Source organism: Pipistrellus kuhlii, unplaced genomic scaffold (genome assembly GCF_014108245.1).
Source record: "Pipistrellus kuhlii isolate mPipKuh1 unplaced genomic scaffold, mPipKuh1.p scaffold_m20_p_57, whole genome shotgun sequence".
In the NCBI taxonomy this organism is placed as follows: domain Eukaryota; kingdom Metazoa; phylum Chordata; class Mammalia; order Chiroptera; family Vespertilionidae; genus Pipistrellus; species Pipistrellus kuhlii.
This window is the reverse complement of record NW_023425559.1, coordinates 754736-778068: the sequence shown is the minus strand read 5'-3', so window position 1 is coordinate 778068 and position 23333 is coordinate 754736. Positions and strand designations below refer to the sequence as shown.

At 61.9% G+C, this 23333-nt stretch overlaps 1 protein-coding gene across 1 annotated transcript in view; it reads left to right on the top strand.

Annotated features, from left to right (window-relative positions):
• CACNA1B (calcium voltage-gated channel subunit alpha1 B) overlaps window positions 1–23333 on the top strand; it is a 77726-nt gene that overhangs the window by 37198 nt on the left and 17195 nt on the right. The window contains exons 19-30 of the mRNA XM_036416987.2: window positions 10110–10233; window positions 10563–10692; window positions 10920–10979; window positions 11232–11338; window positions 11789–11800; window positions 13502–13598; window positions 14620–14780; window positions 19918–20055; window positions 20981–21182; window positions 21338–21502; window positions 21634–21744; window positions 22050–22133. Coding sequence (XP_036272880.2) covers window positions 10110–10233; window positions 10563–10692; window positions 10920–10979; window positions 11232–11338; window positions 11789–11800; window positions 13502–13598; window positions 14620–14780; window positions 19918–20055; window positions 20981–21182; window positions 21338–21502; window positions 21634–21744; window positions 22050–22133 — 1391 coding nt within the window. The remainder of the gene's footprint in view (window positions 1–10109; window positions 10234–10562; window positions 10693–10919; window positions 10980–11231; window positions 11339–11788; window positions 11801–13501; window positions 13599–14619; window positions 14781–19917; window positions 20056–20980; window positions 21183–21337; window positions 21503–21633; window positions 21745–22049; window positions 22134–23333) is intronic.

Here is a 23333-nt window from a genome sequence, read left to right as displayed (position 1 = left end):
ATTCTTATTTTCTCTGTTGCTCAATTTGGATTTGCTTTTCTTTTTCTTTCTTAAAAATATATTTTATTGATTTTTTTACAGAGAGGAAGGGAGAGGAATAGAGAGCTAGAAACATCGATGAGAGAGAAACATCGATCAGCTGCCTCCTGCACACCCCCTACTGGGGATGTGCCCGCAACCAAGATACATGCTCTTGACTGGAATCGAACCTGGGACCCTTCAGTTCACAGGCCGACGCTCTGTCCACTGAGCCAAACCAGTTAGGGCTGGTTTTCTTTTTCTGATTTCCTAAGGTGGAAGCGTAGAGTATTGATTTTAGTTCTTCTATTCTAATGTGTGCGTTCAGAGCTATGCGTTTTCCTCATAGCATTGCCTGTCCAAGTCGGATAAGTTGTATTTTCAGTTTTACTTCATTAAAAATACTTAGAAGTTTCTCTTGAGATTTCTTATTGGGCCCATGTGTTACTTAGAAATGTGTGGTTTAGTCTCTGTATATTTTGGGACTTTCCCAGTTATCTTGCTATTACTGATTTTCCAGTTTTAGGAGTCAACACATTTGCCTACTATTTTAATTGGTTTGTTTTGGAATTGTTTGAGTTATAAGATTTATTTGTATATTTTGGATACAAGTCCTTTATTAGGTATGTGGTTTGGAAATATTCTCTTCTGGTTTGTGGCTGGTCTTTTCATTCTCTTAATTTCTGGTGTGTTTATTTTCCTGATGGGAGGGATTCTGGTCCCTGCTATTACTTCTGCCAGAAGCTGAAATCTAGGCTAATGGTTTTTTATGTTCATTTCGGATCCTCTTACTTTTCAGGATTGTCAAGTTGTTGATCTGTTTAGGCATTGGTTCTCTTGTTTTTCTCTAAGTGTAGTGCCAACACTTCCGCAAATGTAGCCTTCCTAACCATTCCTCTCCCGAGTTATGCCTCACTTCCTTTGCCGGATGGCGTGGCCAGCACTGTCAGAGCAATGGGGCTCATGGGCACCTGCCTGGTATTTGCCTACACCAGGTAACATATGGGTTCTGGGTTTAAGAGGTGTGTGTGTGTGCGCGCGCACGTGTGTGTAAAATCATGTCACAGTACCCATCAGTTCCTTCTCCATTCGTCTGCAGATGTTAATTTCCTGAAGGCCTTTAGTTGTCCCTAGAGGTCACCCAAAACCATAGTAACGAGCTTTCTGATGTTGAGCTGTCTTTGCGACCTTACACCCCACATGGGTGTCATACCTGCTTTTCCGTGTGGTGTTGGGCTGTGTGTGAACGTGCTGTGTAGGATTTGAGGGCTGATGCTTCAGTGAGATGAGTCCTGTAGCTTCCTCGTATTGCGTCTGAGTATTAAATGTTTAGATGCTGATGCTCAGTGTTTACCTGCGTATCGCCACAAATCCACTTCTGCAAATCAGATGTTGTAATGCAAGTTCTGTCACCTATCATTATTATTATTATTTTAGTTAAATCTCACCCGGGGATATTTTTTCCATTGATTTTTAGAGAGTAGAAGGGAGTGAGAATGAGAAAGAGACGGGGAGAAAGAAACACAGATGTGAGAGAGACACATAGAGTGTTTGCCGTTGGCACCTGCCCGGCCAAGGCTGGGGGTCAAACAAGGGCGTGTGCCTGGGCTGCAGGTCCTGTCCCCGAACCTGGTCCTGATTCGGCAACCAGCTGATGTGTCTCTGTCATCTCCTCCTCCTCCTCCCCCTCCCCCTCCTCCTCCTCCTCCCCCTCCTCCTCCTCTTCCCCTCCTCCTCCTTCTCCTCCTCCTACTTTTCCTCTTCCTCCTCCTCCTCCTCCTCCTCCTCCTCCCTCTTTCCCTCCCTTTTTCTCTTACCCCCTCCCTTCCACGATCTCTAAAAATCAACAGGAAAAAATATCCTCACTTGAGGATTAAAAAAAAAATGTCTGCTCGATCAGTGCTTTTTTCCCCTTGTCATTTTTATCCTGTGTATTCTGAGTCCTCACCTTTTTACTTGATTAGTTAGTGGTTATATATTTTTTGGAGATTTTTAATTAAAAAGCAGCATTTTAATTCATTTATTAGTCCTATGTGTTTTCTAAAGTAATTCTTTCCAGCTGTACTGTGTGTGTGTGTGTGTGTGTGTGTGTGTGTCCTTTTATTTATTTATTTACCTCTTCACTCCCAGCCCGGAGGCCGGAGCGGGGATGCCATCAGGCAGGGTTCCCTCTGTGCCTGTGGGTCACTGTGTTGCTCCTTTTCTAGTCTCTGCAGACTTGGTTTATTTCATTCTTTACTTTGTATTATTGGTTACTGCAGGCTGTGCGTTTCCCTCCGATCCCTGATTTAACTGGAGCCCATAGACTGTGGCCTCTGGTGACTCTGTTTCATCACATGTTAAAGAAGTCGTGCAGTGTGGACTGTGTTTCCCCTGGTGTCTGTGGGCCCCTGGGCTCCGACGTGGGGTTCTGCTGTTTGACTCGAATTTCGGCCTTTCCTTCCCTTCCCCCCTCTGGCCTGTGGTGGGGACCCCTTCTCTGCCCGCTGTCCGTCTGTCCGTCACCCTCACGTGGGAGGCTGGGCAGTAGTTCTGTTTTCGATTTTAGGTTCTTCAGTGGATGTGCTTCATCAGACTCCGCTGTGTTTCCCCTTTCTGGAGTTTTGTGTTGAATGAGTGTTGAGTTTTGTCAAGTAATTTTCGGTAGCGATTGACAGGATCATGGTTTTCTCTCCCGTAAGCAGGGGGGGCAGGAATAGGTTCACAGCTGTGTCTGCGAGACAGTTTCATCTTGTATTATTATTTACTATTGTATTGTTTTGCATACCAACACTGCAAACCTATTTTTGCCCCACCCTATACACTAGTTTGTATTGATTTTCAAATCCTCAGCGGCTGTCACCCTGGGATAAACTCTGCCTGTCGCCTTCTGAAATGGCTTGTGTATTCCTAAACGGGCAGTCAGACATCCTTCTGGCAATCCGGGATCCCTCACTCCTTACTGCTCGGCTCATTGCTCCTGTGTGCTGCCGCCGAGGTGGCTTCACTCACCCGTCCTGAGCCTGGCTTCCTGCTGAGCAGCACTCCCCCTGTGGGAGCGCACTGACCACCAGGGGCAGCTCCTGCATTGAGCCTCTGCCCCCTGGTGGTCAATGCACATCATAGTGACCAGTTGTTCTGGACATTCAGCCGTAATGGTTGCTCAGGTTTTTGTCATATAGACTGTGGTAAATATTTCCTGCACAAATATTTAGAACCACATCAATATGTGTTATAACTTGCTTCACCCTAGAAACTTAGAAAACTTAAGAGAAGAAAGTATATTGTATTTGCTCATATTTTTACTCCTATTTTTCTTGCTTTCTTCCTGATACTCCAATATTTCTTCTCTCATGATTTATATTCCGTTGAGAGGACCTTTCGTGGTCATTCTGTTAGTGTAGGCCTGTGGGTGACAGATTCTCTTAGTTTTCCTTCATCTGATAACGTCTTGGTTTTCCCTTCATTCCTGAAGGATATTTTTACTGGGTATAGAATTCTGGGTTGACAGTTCTTTTTTTTTCAGCACTTGAAAAAACGTGTGCCTCTTCCTTGTGACCTCCATGGTTTCTGATGAGAAATCTACTGTCATTCGAATTGTTTTCTTCCTATAGGTAAGATGTTTCTCTCTCGCTGCTTTCAAGATTTGTTTCTTTGTCTTTATATTTCAGAAGTTTGATTATGATGTATATTGGCATGAGTTGCTTTAGGCTTATCCTGTTTGGGGTTTGCTCAGATTCTTGAATTTGTAGGTTTATGTCTTTTTGCCAAATTTGGAGTGTTTCATCCATTATGTCTTTGAATACGTCTTCAGCTCTTTCCTCTTTCTATTTTCCTTTCAGGACTCTGTTGACATGAATGGTGGACCTTTTGTTATAGTCACAAAGGTCTCTGAGACTCTGTTAACTTTTTTCAGTCTCCTTTTCTCTGTTGTTCAGAATGGTAATTACTTTTGTTCTGTCTCTCAGTTCACTGATTCTCTCCTCTGTATGCTCCATTCTGCTGTTAAGCCCACCTATTGAATTTTAATTTTAGTTATCATATTTCTTCAGTTATGAAATTTATATTTGGTTCTTATTTATATCTTCTAATTCTTTGCTAAGGTTTTCTGTTTCTTTTTGGTATTTTTTCAAGTGTGTTCTTAATAGTCTGTTGAAGCAGATTTATGAATTTTGCATTACGGTCTGTATTATTTGGTGTTTGTTGAGTGTCTTTTCTCATTGAAATGGATGTTTTCCTGATTCTTGAGGTGACAAGTGATTTTTCTATTGAGACCTAGATATGTTGATATTCTGTTATTAGCCTGTGAGTCCTAGGTAAGTCTTTGTCTTAGCTGGTCTAAGTGGGGTGAAGCAGGGAAGCACTTGTATGCCCCCTCCCTAGAAATGGACATTGGGCGTTAGCTTTCACATATGCATTAGGCCAGGGCTGAGAGCCCCCTCAGGATGTCCACCTGGTCCCTTACTGTTTGTGGAAAAGGCTCTCCTTTTCCTAGTGAGTTACATGGGCACTTTTGTTAAATCAATTGGTGGGTGTTATTTCACTTCGGGAAAAAATGTCTGGGGTTATGCACTTAGATGTTAGTTCTGTTACATAGTTTTATTTTTATTTTTCAGGCATTCCGGTTATACAAATCTTGGATTACCTTGCCCCTTTTTTTATTTGACTTTCTGATCCTTTTGAAAACTCATTCCATCCTGGCCGGTAGCTCAGTCAGTTAGAATGTAGTCCTGATGTGCAGGCTCAGGGCTCCCTGCTCCACACGCTCCTGCTCTGCTGTTTGTTGGCTCATGGATGGCAGCCGCTGGCGGTGTGAGGCGGTCTCATCGTGGCTCTCTGTGCCTCCCGACCATGCGTGATGGTGAACATGCCTGGCACGTTTCTCTTGGCATCTGTATGTCCTCCGCGGACAGTGTCTGTTCAGGTCCTTTGCCCGTTTTTTTAATGGAATATTTGTCTTCCTTTTGTTGAGTTGTACGCATTCTTTCTGTATTTTGGAAATTAATTTAATTATTAGATTTTGTATTTGTCTCTTTGGTCTTATCCTGGAAATGTGTGTCTTGCTACTTTTTTAGAAAAGTTCTAGGTTCCTGTCATGGTGAGCAGGACCTGCCAGAGCTTTGCCATGGCCCCTGCCAGGCTCCGCCAGTGGGCAGCCTCCTCACCAGCAGCACCCGCAGGCAGTGCGCCCGTTAGATCCAGTGCGCCCACACCGCCACCCGCCGCCTCCGGAGCCCACAGCGGGTGGGAGCGGCTCCGGCTGCGGGTGCTGTGGGCCGGGACCGGTGTGTAATGGTTCGTGTCCACCGTTACAATGGACGGAGCGGGTTCGCTGCCCAGAATCCCTGTCTTTCTGCTTCGTGAATTCTGTCTTTAAAATGATAATCTTTCTAAAAAATTATGTTTCTAGTTATTGGCTCCTATTGTACAGAAACATAAGCAGGTTTTTATCCAGCCAGAGTTCCCAATCTCTCTTGTTACTCTGAGTAATTTCCTGTAGATTATTTGTTTTCTAAGTAGATACAGTCACACCGCCTCTGAGTATAATTTTTGACACGTGAACTTTAAAGTTTGCTTTTCCGTTTTCAGTTGTGAGATTTGAACCTTAATTAACCCTTTCTGTTTCTGATAACCGCCCTGGTTTCTCACGTGACTGCACGGTGGTTGGCAAACATGAGCTGTGTGGGGGAGGCCCGTCTGCCCAGAACACGCCGCCCGCGGTAGCGACGAGACCCTCTCTGCCCAGTTGACGGGGGTCCCAGCGTGTTCTGTTTGCATGTCCACGCCCTGTCTGCTCGTGAGCTGCCTTCTGTCCCCCGAAGTCCCGGCCTGCCGTCTAGAATGGCGAGGAAGCCTTGCTGTCCGGTGTGACCCCGGAATCCGTGGTCGTAGGGACCCCGTGTGTGCTGTCCACCGAGTGCTCGGGAGTCGGGATGCTCCTCCGGAATGACTGACAGGCATGTACTCACGGGTCTTAAGACTGCAGACACGGCGCTGGGCAGGAGCAGGAGCGCGGAGCGTCTCAGGGGCAGAGCTGGTCCTGCATCCTTGGCCCCTGGCTGGTCCGAGCGGTGACATCAGGCCGTCAGGACCTGTTCTGCAGAGGGCGCGGTGAGCTCCCGGACGCAGCAGGCGCCGCAGCAGGCGCCGGAGGTTCAGAGGGTGAGGGCCCAGTCCTCGGCTGGCCAGTGTGCGTACACTGTCCCTCCGGACTCGGCCGTGGGGGCTCCGGTGGCTCTTGGCGTGGTTGTGGTGGCCCTCCAGCTCTGCACACGGCGCAGCGGCCGTGGACTTGCTCGTTGGCTCCGTTGAGCCGGCTCCTGGGAACGTGGTCAGCGGTGCAGCCGGAGGGACGGGGAGGAGGGACGGGAAGTCCCTCTCTCCTCGGCGGCGGCTCTCGGAGACTCACGGAGAGCTGCTGGCTGAGCACACGGTCCGCGTCGGTGATGTCCCGGAGCTCGGAAGGAACGTGCCTGCTCTGCTCTTGGGGACACAGCTTTTCCTACTGGTCTCCGGCCGTCCCCTGCCTTTTCCCACTGGTCTCCGGCCGTCCCCTGCCTTTTCCCACTGGTCTCCGGCCGTTCCCCTGCCTTTTCATACTGGTCTCCGGCCGTCCCCTGCCTTTTCCCACTGGTCTCCGGCCGTCCCCTGCCTTTTCCTACTGGTCTCCGGCCGTTCCCCTGCCTTTTCCTACTGGTCTCCGGCCGTCCCCTGCCTTTTCCTACTGGTCTCCGGCCGTTCCCCTGCCTTTTCATACTGGTCTCCGGCCGTCCCCTGCCTTTTCCCACTGGTCTCCGGCCATCCCCTGCCTTTTCATACTGGTCTCCGGCCGTCCCCTGCCTTTTCCTACTGGTCTCTGGCCGTCCCCTGCCTTTTCCTACTGGTCTCTGGCCGTCCCCTGCCTTTTCCTACTGGTCTCCGGCCGTTCCCCTGCCTTTTCCTACTGGTCTCCGGCCGTCCCCTGCCTTTTCCTACTGGTCTCTGGCCGTTCCCTGCCTTTTCCTACTGGTCTCCGGCCGTTCCCCTGCCTTTTCATACTGGTCTCCGGCCGTCCCCTGCCTTTTCCCACTGGTCCACGGCCATCCCCTGCTTTCCCTACGGTCTCCGGCCATCCCCTGCCTTTTCCCACTGGTCTCCGGCCATCCCCTGCCTTTTCATACTGGTCTCCGGCCATCCCCTGCCTTTTCCTACTGGTCTCACTCCTGGCCGTCCCCTGCCCTTTCCCTACTGAGTACTCCGGCCGTTCCCCGCCTTTTCCTACTGGTCTCCGGCCGTTCCCGCCTTTTCCTACTGGTCTCGCCGTTCCCTGCCTTTTCTACTGGTCTCCGGCCGTCCACTGCCTTTTCCCCCACTGGTCTCCGTCCGCCGCCCCTGCCTTTTCTACTGCCCGTCTCCGGCCGTCCCCTGCCTTCTTCTACTTCCCCACGGTCTCCAGCCGTTCCGCCTTTTCTACTGTTCTCGGCCGTTCCCTGCCTTTTCCTACTGGTCTCCGGCCGTTCCCGCCTTTTCCTACTGGTCTCCGGCCGTTCCCGCCTTTTCATACTGGTCTCCGGCCGTTCCCGCCTTTTCATACTGGTCTCTGGCCGTTCCCCTGCCCTGCGAACAGCCCTGCGAACAGCCCTGCGAACAGTGCTGCCGGGCCGGGAGGAGGGTGCAAGCCTCCGGCGGCTGTGTGGTCAGGGCGGTGGAGCCCTGTGAACAGCTGAGGCGTGCAGCTCGGAGCAGGATGCCCATACCGGACAGAGGGCTGTTTTCCGTGGTCGCCGTGGCGTTTCTGATGCCTTTCCAGGCTCTTCCTTTTCCTCCTCTTCAAACACGTACTGTGTTCTGAGCGTGTGAAACGGCGTCTCGGGAGCCGGCTGTCGCAGTGTGAGGCGCCGAGCTCTCGGGCCGGAGTCCGCCTGACCGTCCTGTGCTTGGCGCCTTTGGGGAGCCTGGCTCCGGGCGCCTCCCGCCGCCGGCTCGCAGCCTCTGCGCCCTGCCAGCTTGCCTCCGGTCCAGGCCTGGAGCTGGGCCTCTGAGGCCGGTCCCGCCGGTCCTGGCAGATGACTCATCTGCCGGGGTTTCCTCCGTCCCCCGTCTCCGTGGGTGTACACGGCTCCACCTTCCTGTGCTCGCCTCCTCCTTCAGGTCCATACTGAGCAGCAGCTCGTGTATCTGCTGGTCACCACTGTGCTCCTCTCCGGCAGCTCAGAAGCAGTGACTTCTGTCCGGCTGTTAGTGGTCACCCACCGCGCCCGCCCTGGGTGGCAGCTGAGGGGGTTCATGTGGCCCCCACCTTCCCTCCCCACCCCGCCCCACCCCTCCCTTCCTTCCCCGCCAGCAGCAGCCCCGCGCTCCCTCCCAGGCCTTGCCCCGCCTGCAGCCGGCTTCCAGCCTCCGCGCAGACAGTGCTCTCACTCGGCCCAGGGCCGCCCTCTGGCGCGGCGCTCAGACCCTCCCCGGCGCCCTTGGGGCCTCCCCAGGTGGCCCGCGCTCAGACTGGCCCAGGCATCACCAGGGAAGAGCCGCCCGCCCCGCAGGAGGAGCTGGTGAGAGCCCGCGATGCAGGGCCTCTGCCTCTGAAGGCGGGACAGACAGACACAGACACAGACACAGACACAGACACAGACACAGACAGCACGAGCAAGCCTGGCAGACGTGGCAGCGCACACATTCTGGGCTCCTGCGGGCCGAGGAGACCTCCTTTACCCTCCCCCACTCCCCCCCTCTCCCCACTCCCCCCTCTCCCCCACTCCCCCTCTCCTCCCACTCTTCCCACTCCCTCTGTCCTCCCTCTCCTGCCTCTCCCCCTCTCCTCCCTCTCCCCACTCCCCCCTCTCCTCCCACTCCCTCCTCTCCCCTCACTCCCCCCTCTCCCCCACTCCCCCTGTCCTCCCTCTCCTCCCTCTCCCCCTCTCCTCCCTCTCCCCACTCCCCCATGGTGAGAAGGCCTAGCGCCCTCTACCTGTCCCTCCGGTCTTGTCCCTCATCCCCATGCCACCCCCCTCCTCCCCCTAGTGCTGTGTAGGCAGAAGTTGGCACACAGCCTTGGGAAAGACAGGGCTGGCCCCCTGGTCCCCCCGGTCCCCCCCAGAGGTGGCGCTGCATCTGTCTGCTGTCCGGCCGGGCGCCTGGAAGCGGCTGTGTCCGCTCCGCGTGGTGGCGGTCAACGGGGGGCCATTGTTCTCAGCGCCGGGTCTGTTGTCCGGAACTTTATTGCCTGTTTTTTAAGGTAGATTTTTAAAATGTCCTCGCATGTGTGTGTTTAGTTATTCTGTTCCTCTCAGAGCCCTCAGGCCGCTGTGCTGTGGCTCAGGCCCTGCTGCCGCTGGGGGACCCTCTGCTCTGTGCTGGGAGGTTCCCACCGAGACCTCAGCCGGGCTGGGCTGGCGGAGCTGCACTCCGGCCCACAGGCCTGCGAGCGGCCGGCCCTTCCGAGAGCGTTTGCTCCGCAGAAGCTCAAGGCGCCGGGTCTGGGCTCCCCGCAGCCCCGCTGAGGGGCCGCGGACAGGAAGCCTCATCCAGTGCGCACGCGTGCACACACACACTCACACACACACACTCACGCACACACATATGCACACGCGCGAGCACACATATGCACGCATGCGTGCACACACACGTGCACACATGCACGCACACAGGCGCATGCACACGCACACCCTCTGCTCACTCTCGGTTTTCGATCTGTGACGTGTCAGTTATGGCCAGTCCCTTTTCCTCCGCTGGTGACCTGTGTCCAGCCATGGGCATGGCGAGCTGGGGAGGAGTGCTGCCCGCGGGACGGGATGGACGTGAGGGTACACACGCTGAGGTGGGAAAGCAGAGGCGTGGGCGACGGAACCTGCAGCAGCCTGGTGTGTGGGGGCCTCCCCGAGGGGCGGCGCTGGGTCCGGCCGGTCTGGGGGGGCTGCGAGAGAACCCCAGGCCTCGAGCCGACCAGCAGTTTCCAGAGGGGCCGGCGGGCCCCGTGCAGCTCAGCCTGGCCGTCCTCAGGCGCGGTCAGCCCGGCGCAGGGCGCTGGCTCTCACCGCCCCTTCCCGGCCACGGAGCCAGGAGGGCACCGGCCGCCCCGTGAGACCCGGGCAGTGTGGGCGGTGCCACACCCTCACCGGCGGCCCTTCCTGCAGGTGGCGCCGTGGACCTGGAGAGCCAGGCGGAGGGCAAGGAGGTGGAGGCGGACGGTGCGATGCGGAGTGGCCCCCGGCCCATCGTGCCCTACAGCTCCATGTTCTGCCTCAGCCCCACCAACCTGTGAGTGTGCCCCCCCGGGCCACGCCGCTCGCCCCGGCCCACACGCACACGGCCGCTGGGTGCGGGGGCGCCGTCTGGTCACCTGGCTCGGCCTCAGGTACCCAGAGCGGCCTCCCACCTCGGGGCTGCCCAGCTGTGCCGCGGTGTCACCAGCTTCCGAGTCTCCATGGTCCCGCTCAGCCTGGGCCCCGTGTCCAGTGCCCCTCCCATCAGAGCAGACGCCCCCGGGACGCCCCCCGGGACGCCCCCCGCACCCCCGCCCTCACAGCCCGCTTCCTGCCAGAGTCGGAGCGGGCAGCGGGAGCCCGCTGAGCCCCTCTCCTCCCCAGGCTCCGGCGCCTCTGCCACTCCATCGTGACCATGCGCTACTTCGAGATGGTCATCCTCGTGGTCATCGCGCTGAGCAGCATCGCCCTGGCCGCGGAGGACCCCGTGCGCGCTGACTCGCCCCGCAACAACGTGAGCCCGGGTGCAGGGCGGCAGGCGGGGGGCAGCCGGGCGGGCGGGCGGGCCGGAGCGGGCGCGGGGGCCGTGCCAGTGCCTCTCCCCAGGCCCTCAGCCACGGCCCTGGCTGACGGGTTGTCTGCCCCAGGTCCAGGTGGGCGCGGGCGGGAGAGGGGGAGACACCTGGAGCCCCAGGACGCCCAGCTGCGGGCTGGCCTCCTGAGAGCGCCCTCTGGTGGCAGGTGCTGAAGTACATGGACTACATCTTCACTGGCGTCTTCACCTTCGAGATGGTGATAAAGGTGCGGGCCAGCCTCCCCTCAGGGACCGCACGCCCCCCCACACACACACACACGTGTGGACTCGGGGGCGTTGCTCACTACAGTCTCCGCGCGGTGTCGGCGGGGAGAGCGCCCTGCACTCCTGACCAGGGTCCCGGCTTCGGGCGTCGGGCTGGGGGACGTGACCTGGGCCCCCTTCCCCACCCCGAGGCTCTGGGTCTGCCCTGCCCTCTCCCTGAAGTAACCGCCCTGAACTGCACTGCTTCCCTGAAGATGATCGACCTGGGGCTGCTGCTGCACCCGGGGGCCTACTTCCGGGACCTGTGGAACATTCTGGACTTCATTGTGGTCAGTGGGGCCCTGGTGGCGTTTGCCTTCTCGTAAGTACCCACGTCCGCAGCCCCCCGAGGCGCGGTGGGGTGTGGGGGGCGCTGGCCTCCGGGCTGCCGTAGCTCCGTCCTCTGCTCAGCCCGGGCTGTGGGGGGAGGGACTCTGGCCGGCGCGTCCCTGACACGGCCCTGGCTCTGCGGTGGGGCCGCCTCCGCCTCCAGCCACTCTGCTCTCCTGAGGGCGGGGCTGGGTGCTGGTGGGCGCGTCCCAGGTTCCAGGCTCCTTTCTCTGGTTCCAGCGAGTGAGGCTCATCCTGGCGGTGGCTGGGCCTGGGCGGAGGCAGGTGTGGGGCCGGGGGAGCCGGGGTCCCAGGGCGAGTGGTGGCAGGAGATGCCGAGACTGAATGACCCGCAGGAGCCGGGCAGGCCCTCCTCTGGCGGCCAGGCCTCCTCACTGACTCTCTTCTCTTTGTCTCCTTGGTGCCGGACTCCCTCTTGTAGGAGCTTCATGGGGTAATGCCTCCCCCTGTCCCCCCACACCACCCACATCTCACATCTCAGCCGCCCTCGGGCGCGTCATACGCTCACCGTGCTCACCGCGTCATACGCTCTCCGCGCCATACGCTCACCTCTCATCAGCTCACCCCGCTCCGGGTGCATGCTGCCGGAGCTGGTCCCAGGCTGTGCCCGCCGGCTGGGGCGAGCCTGGGGGCTGGGTGGGGCCGGGCCTCGGGGGTCAGGAGCACAAGTCCCAGTGAGTGTAGGAGGCCGAGAACGGGACCGAGGGCGGCTCCGAAGGGGCTCCGGTGACCAGGCGGGGGTCCTGTGCCCCGTCTGTTCTCCGGAGGCTCGGCCTCCTCCTGGCCCTGCAGGCCCCCCCCGACACCCCCACTCCCTCCTGGGCCTTACCGCCTCGCTCTGCGGAGGAGGGCGCAGCTCGCCGGTGTCAGGGGGAGCTGGGAGGGAGGGAGGGGCAGGGAGACCCAGCCAGGCGCCCCTGAGGCAGAGCCTCCAGAGAGAGCGTCCGCTTCCTAGGAAACAAGACAGGGCCCCTCCTGGCTGGCTCAGCGGGAGCTGCCAGGCTGGTTTGGGGAGGGTCCAGGCGAGGGTGAGGGGAGTAGCGGGCAGCATGCGGAGGACAGCCTGGGTTCAGGGGTGTTGATCTGCTTCCAAAACACAGGCCCCAGCGGGGTCCTGGGGGCAAGACTGGGAGGCTCTAGCGTGGCTGTACCCTAAGGAGACGGCGCCCCACTCCCCCACACACAGGTCCCCTGGGCGTGGGGAGAAGCAGCCTTTGAGCCTTAGCCGCGGCCCCACACGGCCCCAGTGGGAGTGGCCTTGGCCCTGAGCATGGCCTCCGAGGCCCCTGCCTGGCTTCAGGTGGCAGCAGGGCGGCCCGAGAGGGACAGTGCCCGGCCCCGCGGCCTGCGGGAGCCCAGTGCCCTCCGAGGGGCCTGGCCTGCTCTCCGCTCCTCCTCCCCCTCCCGCTGCTTTCTTCACTGTCTCCTGTGGCTCTTCGCCTCCCCTCCCCCCCTCCCTTCTTCCCTTCTCCCCCCTTTCTTTTTCTAAAATACATTTTTATTGATTTCAGAGAGGGAGAGAAACATTAACGACGAGAGAATCACGGACCAGCTGCCTCCTACACACCCCACACTGGGGATCCAGCCCACGACCTGGGCAAGTGCCCCGACTGGGCATTGAACTGGTGGCTGCCGGCCCGGCCTGAGCCACGCTGGCCCGGCCTCCCCTCTCTCTTCCTCTTCTCCCTGGTTTCTCTCTCTGTCCTTCCCTTCCTCCCGGCTCCTCCTCTCCCTTTCTGTCATCGGCCGCCACTCGCCAGTGGAGGAGTGTTGGACGGGACAGAGGACAGGCAGGGAGAGCCAGGCTGTCCTGGGACCTCCTCCGGAGAGGAAGCAGCTTCGGGAGCTGGGGTGGCACCGTGCCCACTGGCCCCTGTGCTACCCTCTCCGCTCGCTCCCAGGGCTGTTCCCAGGGGCCAGGGGCCAGCCGTGTGGGCCGGGCGTGCGGGTGATGGGAGTGCTGGGAGAGCAGGTGCTCCTGGCCCCAGGTGCTGCTGGGGGGAGGCCTCCGTGGTGCCCATCAGGCCTCTGCCCTGAGGCCCACCACAGACGCGGTTGGGGGGGGGGGGCCGGCCCGGGGCTGCGTGCGCTCGGCGCCGGGCCGGCCCCGCCTGCATGTCGGCTCTCCTTCCAGAGGCTCCAAAGGGAAGGACATCAACACCATCAAGTCCCTGCGCGTGCTGCGCGTCCTGCGGCCGCTCAAGACCATCAAGCGGCTGCCCAAGCTCAAGGTGAGAGCCAGGGGCGTGAGGAGCGTGCGTGGTGAGCTGCATGTGGGCTGTGCGTGCCAGGGCACATGTGTCCTGTGTGTGTACATGTGTGCACAAGGTGCGTGCACAGCATGTGTGTCTGCACGCTGGCCACATCCTGAGGCGGCTTCTGTGTGAGGTGGGGGTGAGCAGAGCTGAGAGAGCCCCACGTGAGAACTGCTCAGACCACACCACCTGGGGGAATGGGCCTCTCCCCTCTGACGCCCATGAGGGCCATTCCCAGCGGTGCCGTGGGCTCCGTCCGGTTCCTGCGGAGCAGCAGGCCTGGCGTTTCCCGCTGCGGGGCCCTTGGCTGGGCTGCGGGGAGACAGGCCGGAGGCGGAGGGGGTGGCGGGGCAGGGCAGGCCCCAGGTGGTGGCTGAGGTGCGGGGTGAAGGAGGGTGCTCTGTGCTTACAGCCCTCTCACCCCCCCACCTGTGGGTAAGGTGTTGTGAGCAGCTAGGGGTGCGAGCTTGGGGCGACAGGCTGCATGGGTTAAGGGGCAGCTTGCCGAGAGCCTGTGGGGAGGGCGGGCTGGGAGGTGAGGAGGCAGCCAGAGGGCTGTGGGGAGGTGCCGGGGCGCTGCAGGGGGCCTGGCGGTGTCTGGGAGCCGCTATGGGCCGGCCCCAGCACACCAGGGCAGGGCAGGCTGACGGCCGACTCCGAGAGGCGGGGCTGGGCCGGGCCGGTGGGCAGGGAGCGCTGAGCCTCAGGTGTGGGCCACAGAGCATGCCCACATGCCGGGCCAGGCTGCCACAGCGTGGCTGCTTCTCTGCCTGCGTGTCCTGCCGACACCAGCAGGCCTGGGTCCCTCCCTGCCCCCTGGGCCAGCCCTGACGTGCGGGTCAGGCCCCTGTTCTGAGGCACCTGCTTCGTGACTCCTCTCCTGGCCCCACCAACCACTTGACACATCGGAGACGACCTCTCCCTCCCGAGGGGTCCCAAGGCGGGCAGCTGGCTGAGTCCCGCCCGCCGGCCCGGTGCTGAGCCTGCCCGCCCCCAGGCCGTGTTCGACTGCGTGGTGAACTCGCTCAAGAACGTGCTCAACATCCTCATCGTGTACATGCTCTTCATGTTCATCTTCGCCGTCATCGCCGTGCAGCTGTTCAAGGGCAAGTTCTTCTACTGCACGGACGAGTCCAAGGAGCTGGAGCGGGACTGCAGGTGAGCGGGCGGCGGTGGGGGGGCAGGGCCAGCTGTGAGGGCGCGGGAGGGGCCGTGGGGGCACACTCGGGTGGGTTGTGCACCTGTCCCTGGGCCGCACGGGGCTCCAGGGTGGGGACCAGCACGTGGGGAGCCGGGATCTTCCTCCGCCGACATGCAGGGAGCTCCCGGGCACGGGGATGCCGGAGGTTCTGCAGACCCAGGACCAGGCCAGGACCAGGTCAGGGAGCTCCCGGGGAGGCACCCTCAGAAGTAGGGGACGCGGGGTGCTCCTGAGTGGCGCCGAGTAGGGCTGCGCCAGCTCCCTCCTCGCCACAGCCATGGTCCCACTTGTCTGTGTGGCCCAGCCTTGCTCACAAGCTGTGGCGCCAGGCATGTGGTGGGCTCCACGTCGAGGGGTGGAACACATTTCAAAAATCACCCAATGATTGCTGAGGGGCGGGACCCACATCCCACCTCACCCAATGATTGCTGAGGGGCGGTCTAACACCCAATCTCAACCAATGGTAGTTGAGGGGTGTGACCCACATACAACATCACCCAATGGTAGTATAAGGGCAGGACCCACTTCCAACCTCACCCAATGATTGTTGAGGGGCTGGTCCCACTTCACTAACAAGTGAAAGCTGGTGCAGTGCTTGAACTGGACGGTAGACTTGTGTTTTCCTAGTCTTTCACTAAGACCCCGCTGTCGTCGTCGTCGTCGGATCTACCCGGAACCCCGCACTGTGTTAAGCCCCCTCTGCAGTGTCTCTCAGTGGGCCTTGTTTTTAATGACCTTGGCGGGCTTGGAGGGTGCTGTGTGGAGAGGGGCCACAGCATCTGCACAGGTTCAAGACCGGGTCTATTGAGAGGACCCAGTCCTCTCGTGGCCACATGCAAGTCCCAGCTTGGAGGGCAGAGCCTCCCGCACAGTGACAGCCAACAGCTGGAGTTGTAAGCTGGAGCGTATGGTCCGAACACGTGGCCCCACATGCCTGAGCGATATAGGCTGCAGGTAAACAGTTGGATCAGGTGCATGTAATTGAGTAGGGTCGAAACCCTTGAGAAGGCTGTCAACACCTTGACCAAGTCCTTACTTTCCCTCCTGGCAGCTGCTACAAAATAAAGACTCGGCTTGTGTGCCTGGGCGCTGTCTCTCAGGAAGCAGCACCCCGCCGAGCCCCAGCTTTCATTGTCTGTGTGTCTTTTCCAAGCCTTTCAGCCCACCTCGCAGGGCCACCCTGGGCCGTCAGGAGGCACAGTGCTGGTCCTGTGTTTGGAAGGATGCCTTTTGGATTCTCCGATGTTTTCCTCATAACAGACTGGGGTTTGGGGAAGAGCGCCACAGTCTGGAGCATGCGCATTGCACAGAGTCAGGGCACGTGATACCAACACCATCCATCCGTGGACCCCGGTGATGCTGGCCTTGGTCACCAGCACCCTGGGGAGTGTGCCAGGGTCTCCATTGGACACAGGCTGATTTCCTTCCCACAGTCTGAGCATTGGGAGGGAGACACATAGTGCCTCCTGCGAGGAGGAGGAAGGCTGGGCTGGGGTGGTAAAGTGCTTTGGGACGACACAGTTGCCCCCTGTCCTTGAGGGCAGAGTGGGCATGAGCAGTGAGGAGGAGGCGGAGACCAGTCAGAGGGGCTGGGCCTAAAGGTGGGCTTGTTCAGAGAGATCTGTATTTCTGTAATTTCTTTGTGCGCTGCCTTAACCTAAAGGAGGTTTGGAGTGGTTAGTCCTCCCCTTGGAATTTACTTTTCTTTCTTTTCACTGATGTGTTTAGCGAGGATTCTGGTACCGAATACCTGACAGGCACTGTTCTTGGTCCTCCACCGTGAGTTGGTGATCCAATGCTGCATAGCAAGCTGCCCCAAGTGTAGCAGCTCAACGCAGCAACACTGTGAGCTGTTTCCGTGGAGCGGGAATGTGAATGCGGTTTGGCAGTAAGGGTAGTGCCTGCGCGGATGAGGTGCCCATCTGGAGATGCAGGAGGGGTGGGGTGTGATTCCAACCTCAGACAGTGTTTGTGGTAGGTGGGAACACCTCCAACCTCACCCAATGGTTGTTGAGGGGCGGGACCCACTTGCAATCTCACCGTTGTTGTTGAGGGGCCGGTCCCACTTCTGATCTCATGGCTGCTCAGGGCCTTGGCTCTGGGGTGGGCACCGCAGTGTGGGCTGTGTGTGCTGGAGCACACAGGTGATGTGTAAACTCACACTGCCAGGGGCGTGGCCCTAGCCCGCCCGCCATGCTGGCGGGCGTCTTGCTTGGGCCTTCCTGGCGCCAGGCACGCGAGGTGAGTCTCTGGGCGAGCTGGCATGTCCCTCCTGGGGCTGCACCTGTGCCTGTCTCCCTGGTCTGTGGGAGTTCTTTAACCGCTGGGTGGGACTCCTCTGCCAGCTCTGGCTCTTGGCATGCTAGGGTGCGGGTGGCGTGTGCCGCACGGGCTGTGCCGTCTCGCGTGCGTTCCCGGCGTCCAGTGCTCCGTGGCCGGGTCGGGCGGCCTGGGCTCCCCTGAAAGCGCGCCTGCCCCTCACGTGGCCGCCTTTGGGCTGGCACTGCCGCCGGGGGAGGGGGAGGGCGGGTTTTCCGTCTGAGGAGAAGGCGGCCTCTCCCCGCCATCGAGCGGCGGCTGGGGTGGGAGTCCTGCCGTGGAGCTCACCCTGCTGTGCACGAGGCCGTGGGTCCGGGGGTGGCAGCGGGCAGCCTCACTCGGCCCGGAGAGCGTTTCCCGGCCAAAACCCGCAGAGCCCCGCGCAGCCCCGCGTGCTGTGTGTGTGTGTGTGTGTGGTCAGGACACCTGGGACATGCAGGCCCCGGGTGGTGTGTTTCTGAGGCCGGCCCTGCTGTCGGGTCCCGCCTTCTGGCTGGGCCACCTCTGCTTCTCTCACCGGGGGCCGCCGCTGTCCGCCTCCGTCACTGCTCGGCCGGGAACGCGGCCGGGTGTCAGTCCCCGGAGCGGGCACCCGGAGGGGCGTGACCCCGGGCCACGTGGGCTCTGTGACCGGGTCGGGGGTGCCAGGCGGCTCCCTGCCGGGGTGGAGGGTCTCCAGGGCCCCCCCACGCGCGGTTTTCCTTCCGGAAGGAAGCAGTTCTGTCCTCGCCGCCGGCTGCAGGGCTGTGTCTGGCATTGCCTCGCTCCCCCCGGGGCGAGTGCTGGCCTGTGCCTCCTTCGTGAAGGTCTCCTCACCCCAGCGCCGCTCCGCCCGCGGTGCGTGTCCTCATGACTCCGCTGGGTGGGCCCCTGCACGAGCTGGGGTGCGCCCAGGAGGCAGTGCTCCATGCTCCCCCCTCCCCCTCCCTCCCCTCCCTCCCTCTCCCCCTTTCTACCTCTACCCTAACCCTTCCCCGCTTCCCTCTCCTCTCCCCTCCCCTCTCCCTCTACCCCTCTCCCCCTCCCCTCGCTCTCTCCCTCCCCCTCTCCCCTTCTATCTACCCCCTCCCCCTCTCCTTCCCCCCTCCCTCCCTCCCCTCTTCCTCCCTCCTCCCTCTCCCTCTCCCCTCCCCCTCTCCCTTCTCCCATCTCCCCCTCTCCTCCCCTCCCCTCCCCCCTCTCCCCTCCCCCTCTCCTCTTTCTAACCTCTCCACTACCCCCCCCTCCCCTCTCCTCCCTCCCTCCCCCTCTCCCTCCCCCTCTCCTCTCCCCCTCTCCCCCCTCCCCCTCTCCCTTCCCTCTCCCCTCCCCCCCCCCCTCCCCTCCCTCTCTCCATCCCCCCTCTCCCTCCCCCTCTCCTCTCCTTCCCTCTCCCTCTCCCCTCCCCCCTCTCCCTTTCTCCCTTCTCCCCTCCCCTCTCCTCCCCTCCCCCTCTCCTCCCTCTCCCCTCCCCCCCTCTCCCCTCTCTTTCTTCTCCCCTGCCCCCCTCCCCCCTCCCCCCCCCTCTCCCTCCCAAAGCCCACAGAAGAGAGAAAGGAACCCCGCGGGAGTGGCCGCAGTGGGCGTTGACTGGTCTGGAGACTCCTGCTCAGAGCGGCTGCTCAGCGGCTTGTCCGTCCCAGAGCGATCGTCTGTGAGGCCCAGGGCTCCAAGCTCGGTGACGGCCTGTGTCTGGGCCTGCTGTTGCTGCCGCCATGTTGGCGCTGAGTCTAAGGACCCATTTGCCAATCAGAGGCCTGTGTTCTCCCGGAGCGTTTCCGACGGGCTCCGGGGTCAGACCTCTGTCCTCTTGGAGTGGGTCTGAGGGCGGCGTGCGCCCGGGCCCCGCGTCGTGCTTCTGCGCGTGGACACGCAGTCCTGGGCCATGCACCGCAGCGCCCACTCCTCCATGAGGGCCGTGTCAGGAGCTGCTTCCCGCAGGGGCCTGGCTCTGACCACCACCCCCCGCTGTGTCCCAGGGGCCTGGCTCTGACCCCCCCCCCCCCCCGCTGTGTCCCAGGGGCCTGGCTCTGACCCCCCCCCCCGCTGTGTCCCAGGGGCCTGGCTCTGACCCCCCCCCCCCCGCTGTGTCCCAGGGGCCTGGCTCTGACCCCCCCCCCCCCCGCTGTGTCCCAGGGGCCTGGCTCTGACCCCCCCCCCGCTGTGTCCCAGGGGCCTGGCTCTGACCCCCCCCCCCCCGCTGTGTCCCAGGGGCCTGGCTCTGACCCCCCCCCCCCCCGCTGTGTCCCAGGGGCCTGGCTCTGACCCCCCCCCCCCGCTGTGTCCCAGGGGCCTGGCTCTGACCCCCCCCCCGCTGTGTCCCAGGGGCCTGGCTCTGACCCGCCCCCCCCCCGCTGTGTCCCAGGGGCCTGGCTCTGACCCCCCCCCCCCCCGCTGTGTCCCAGGGGCCTGGCTCTGACCCCCCCCCCCCCCCGCTGTGTCCCAGGGGCCTGGCTCTGACCCCCCCCCCCCCGTGTCGTCCCAGGGGCCTGGCTCTGACCCCCCCCCCCCCGCTGTGTCCCAGGGGCCTGGCTCTGACCCCCCCCCCCCCCCCCCCGCTGTGTCCCAGGGGCCTGGCTCTGACCCCCCCCCCCCCGCTGTGTCCCAGGGGCCTGGCTCTGACCCCCCCCCCCGTGTCGTCCCAGGGGCCTGGCTCTGACCCCCCCCCCCCGCAGTGTCCCAGGGGCCTGGCTCTGACCCCCCCCCCCGCTGTGTCCCAGGGGCCTGGCTCTGACCCCCCCCCCCCGTGTCGTCCCAGGGGCCTGGCTCTGACCGCCCCCCCCCGTGTCGTCCCAGGGGCCAGTACCTGGACTACGAGCGGGAGGAGGTGGAGGCCCAGCCACGGCAGTGGAAGAAGTACGACTTCCACTACGACAACGTGCTCTGGGCGCTGCTCACGCTGTTCACCGTGTCCACGGGGGAAGGCTGGCCCATGTGAGTGCGGGCCTCACGCGCGGCAGGTGCCCACAGCTCCTCCGGCTCCTGCCATGAGGGCGCCGCTCTCCCGAGCAGCTGCCAGGCCAGTGGGCCAGAGGGCAGCTCTCCCGTCTCCCCGGGCCGCCCTCCGGCTGCCAGAGGGCCTTCTCCTGAGCACCAGCAGCAGGGCTTCCTCTGGATGGCAGGAACCTCTCAGCGGAAACCCTGCGGAGCTCTGGGCTCCTGAAGCAGGAGAGCGGGTGTGGGCGGGTGTGAGCGGGTGTGGGCCGGGTGTGAGCGGGTGTGGGCCGGGTGTGAGCGGGTGTGGGATGGGAGAGAGCAGGTGTGGGGTGGGAGAGAGCAGGTGTGGGCCGGGTGTGAGCGGGTGTGGGCCGGGTGTGAGCGGGTGTGGGCGGGTGTGGGCGGGTGTGAGCGGGTGTGAGCGGGTGTGAGCGGGTGTGGGCCGGGTGTGAGCGGGTGTGGGATGGGAGAGAGCAGGTGTGGGCCGGATGAGAGCGGGTGTGGGCGGGTGTGAGCGGGTGTGGGCGGGTGTGAGCGGGTGTGAGCGGGTGTGAGCGGGTGTGAGCGGGTGTGGGGTGGGAGAGAGCGGGTGTGGACCGGGTGTGAGCGGGTGTGGGATGGGAGAGAGCAGGTGTGGGCCGGGTGTGAGCGGGTGTGGGATGGGAGAGAGCAGGTGTGGGCCGGGTGTGAGCAGGTGTGGGCCGGGTGTGAGCGGGTGTGGGCTGGGTGTGAGCGGGTGTGGGCCGGGTGTGAGCGGGTGTGGGCGGGGTGAGCAGGCATGAGCACTGAGTGTGGAGGGCCGCTCCCCTTTCTGGGATGGGAGCTCAGGCGGTGGAGCCTGCGGGGGCGGCGCCGTCTCCGGGCTTCCTGGGGCCCTGCCGGGGGAGGGCTTCCCGGTGGCCTGACGCCCTCGCTGCCGCAGGGTGCTGAAGCACTCGGTGGACGCCACCTACGAGGAGCAGGGCCCGAGCCCCGGCTACCGCATGGAGCTGTCCATCTTCTACGTGGTCTACTTCGTGGTCTTCCCCTTCTTCTTCGTCAACATCTTCGTGGCCCTGATCATCATCACCTTCCAGGAGCAGGGCGACAGGGCCATGTCCGCCTGCAGCCTGGAGAAGAACGAGGTGGGCGCCCGGCCGCGCTGGGGGCTCCTGCGGGCGGGGCAGGGCGCTGGGAGGTCGACCCCGCCTCCTGGCACAGGCTGCCTGTGCGGGGAGGGCCGCGTGCGTGTGCGGAGTGGCCGCTGGGCCCGCTGAGCCGGCACGGCTCTGTCCGGCAGAGGGCGTGCATCGACTTCGCCATCAGCGCCCGGCCGCTGACGCGGTACATGCCGCAGAACAAGCAGTCCTTCCAGTACAAGACGTGGACCTTCGTGGTGTCGCCGCCCTTCGAGTACTTCATCATGGCCATGATCGCCCTCAACACCGTCGTGCTCATGATGAAGGTGCGTCCGCGGGAGCTGCGGGCTCCGCCGGGCCTGTCGCTGGCTGCGGCGGAGACGGGGGAGGCCTGGAGGACACGGGCAGCGGGGAGGGGCGGGCAGCCACACCGTGGCCAACGCCCTCCTCCCGGCAGTTCTACGACGCGCCCTACGAGTACGAGCTGATGCTGAAGTGCCTGAACATCGTGTTCACGTCCATGTTCTCCATGGAGTGTGTGCTCAAGATCGTCGCCTTCGGGGTGCTGGTAGGCGCCGCTTCCCCGGGGCCGTGTTGTCCCAGGAGGGGCCGGGGGCTCCCGTGTGGAGCTGGAGCTTCCCGAGCCCAGAGCGCAGACGAGCCTACGGGGCCTGGTCTGGCCCGGGAGGCGGGTGGGGGCAGGTTCCCCTCGGCCATGTGGTCTCTGCTCTGCCCCTGCCCAGCCTGGTGGCTGCATGCCAGGCCCGTGCTGCCCCCTGGGTGGCCCATCATCCCCTGTCCGCCCTGACTAGGCCCTCCCGCACCCCGTCTCCCGGCGGAGCACTGGCTGGGCTCTGACCGCCTTCTCTCTAGAACTACTTCCGAGACGCCTGGAACGTCTTCGACCTCGTCACCGTGCTGGGAAGCGTCACTGACATTCTGGTCACGGAGATCGCGGTGAGTGCCCTCCTGGCTCCGGGCTCTTCCGAGGCTCCCCCGGGCGGCAGGACGCTCCCACGGGCGGGGCGGGGAGCAGGTCTCGCCGGCAAGTGCTGGCTCTTGGACGAGAAACGTCCCCGAACGTCTCCCGTGGCGGCTCAGGCCACGCCGGCAGCAGGAGAGCCCTCGCCTGTGGGTGTCTGACGCGCGGCCCCGGCCCAGAGCCCGGACGAGCTCAGGCTGTGGAAAGCCCAGGTGTGTTTCCCTGGGAAACGAGACAGCGGCTCTTCTCAGACGTGGGCTGTGGCCCGCGCCGGCCGGGCCTGAGGACCTCTGAGGCTGGGCCAGGAAGCGCGTTTCTGAGCACAGTGCTCGGCGCTGGTGGACGGCAGGCTCTCCGGAGGCTGCGTGAGGGGGGCTTCTGTAAGCGGGACTGCGTGGACGTGTTCCCGACCCAGATCCAGCCGTGGAGAGAGCTGAGGGTGGGGCGAGTGGGAGGAGTGGAAGTGCCAGGTCTAGAACCCAAGACAGGGCAGGTCTCAGATCCCAGGAGAGGCGGGTCCCCAGGCCAGGATGGAGGGGGAGCGGGGGTCTCACGTGTTCACCTCATCGATTGGGGGGCACCCTGCAGGAGGAGAGGGCTGGGGAGCTGGAGCTCCACAGCCGACGGGCCTGAGCTGGGCGGTGCCCATCACCCCTTCCCCACGCCATCTGCTGCTGTGGCCCCGGCCCCTGAGGCCCGACCTCCCACTGCCGCCGCACCCAGCGCTGCCCCCGCCCAGCAGCTCAGCCAGGTTCAGACGGTCACAGGGCTGAGGGCCAACCCCAGGCTCGTGGGAGGAGCAGCCATCATCCCGTAGTGATCACCGGCAACACAGGGAAGCCAGCATTGGATCCTGGCTCACCAGTCACAAAAACCTATTTCAGAATGACAAAAAGACTTAATTATTAGACGCAGGACTTATAAATGTACTTGTATTGACTTCAGAGAGGAAGGGAGGGAGGGAGGGAGGGGGGGAGGGAGGGAGGGAGGAAGGGAGAGAGAGAGAGAGAGAGAGAGAAACATCCATAAGAGAGAATCATGGATCCGCTGCCCCTGCACGCCCCACACTGGGTGTCAAGCCCGCACCCCAAGCCTGAGTCCTGACCAGGAATCGAACCGTGACCTCCAGGTTCATAGGTCTGTGCTCAACCGCGGAGCCACCCGGCCGGCAAGAG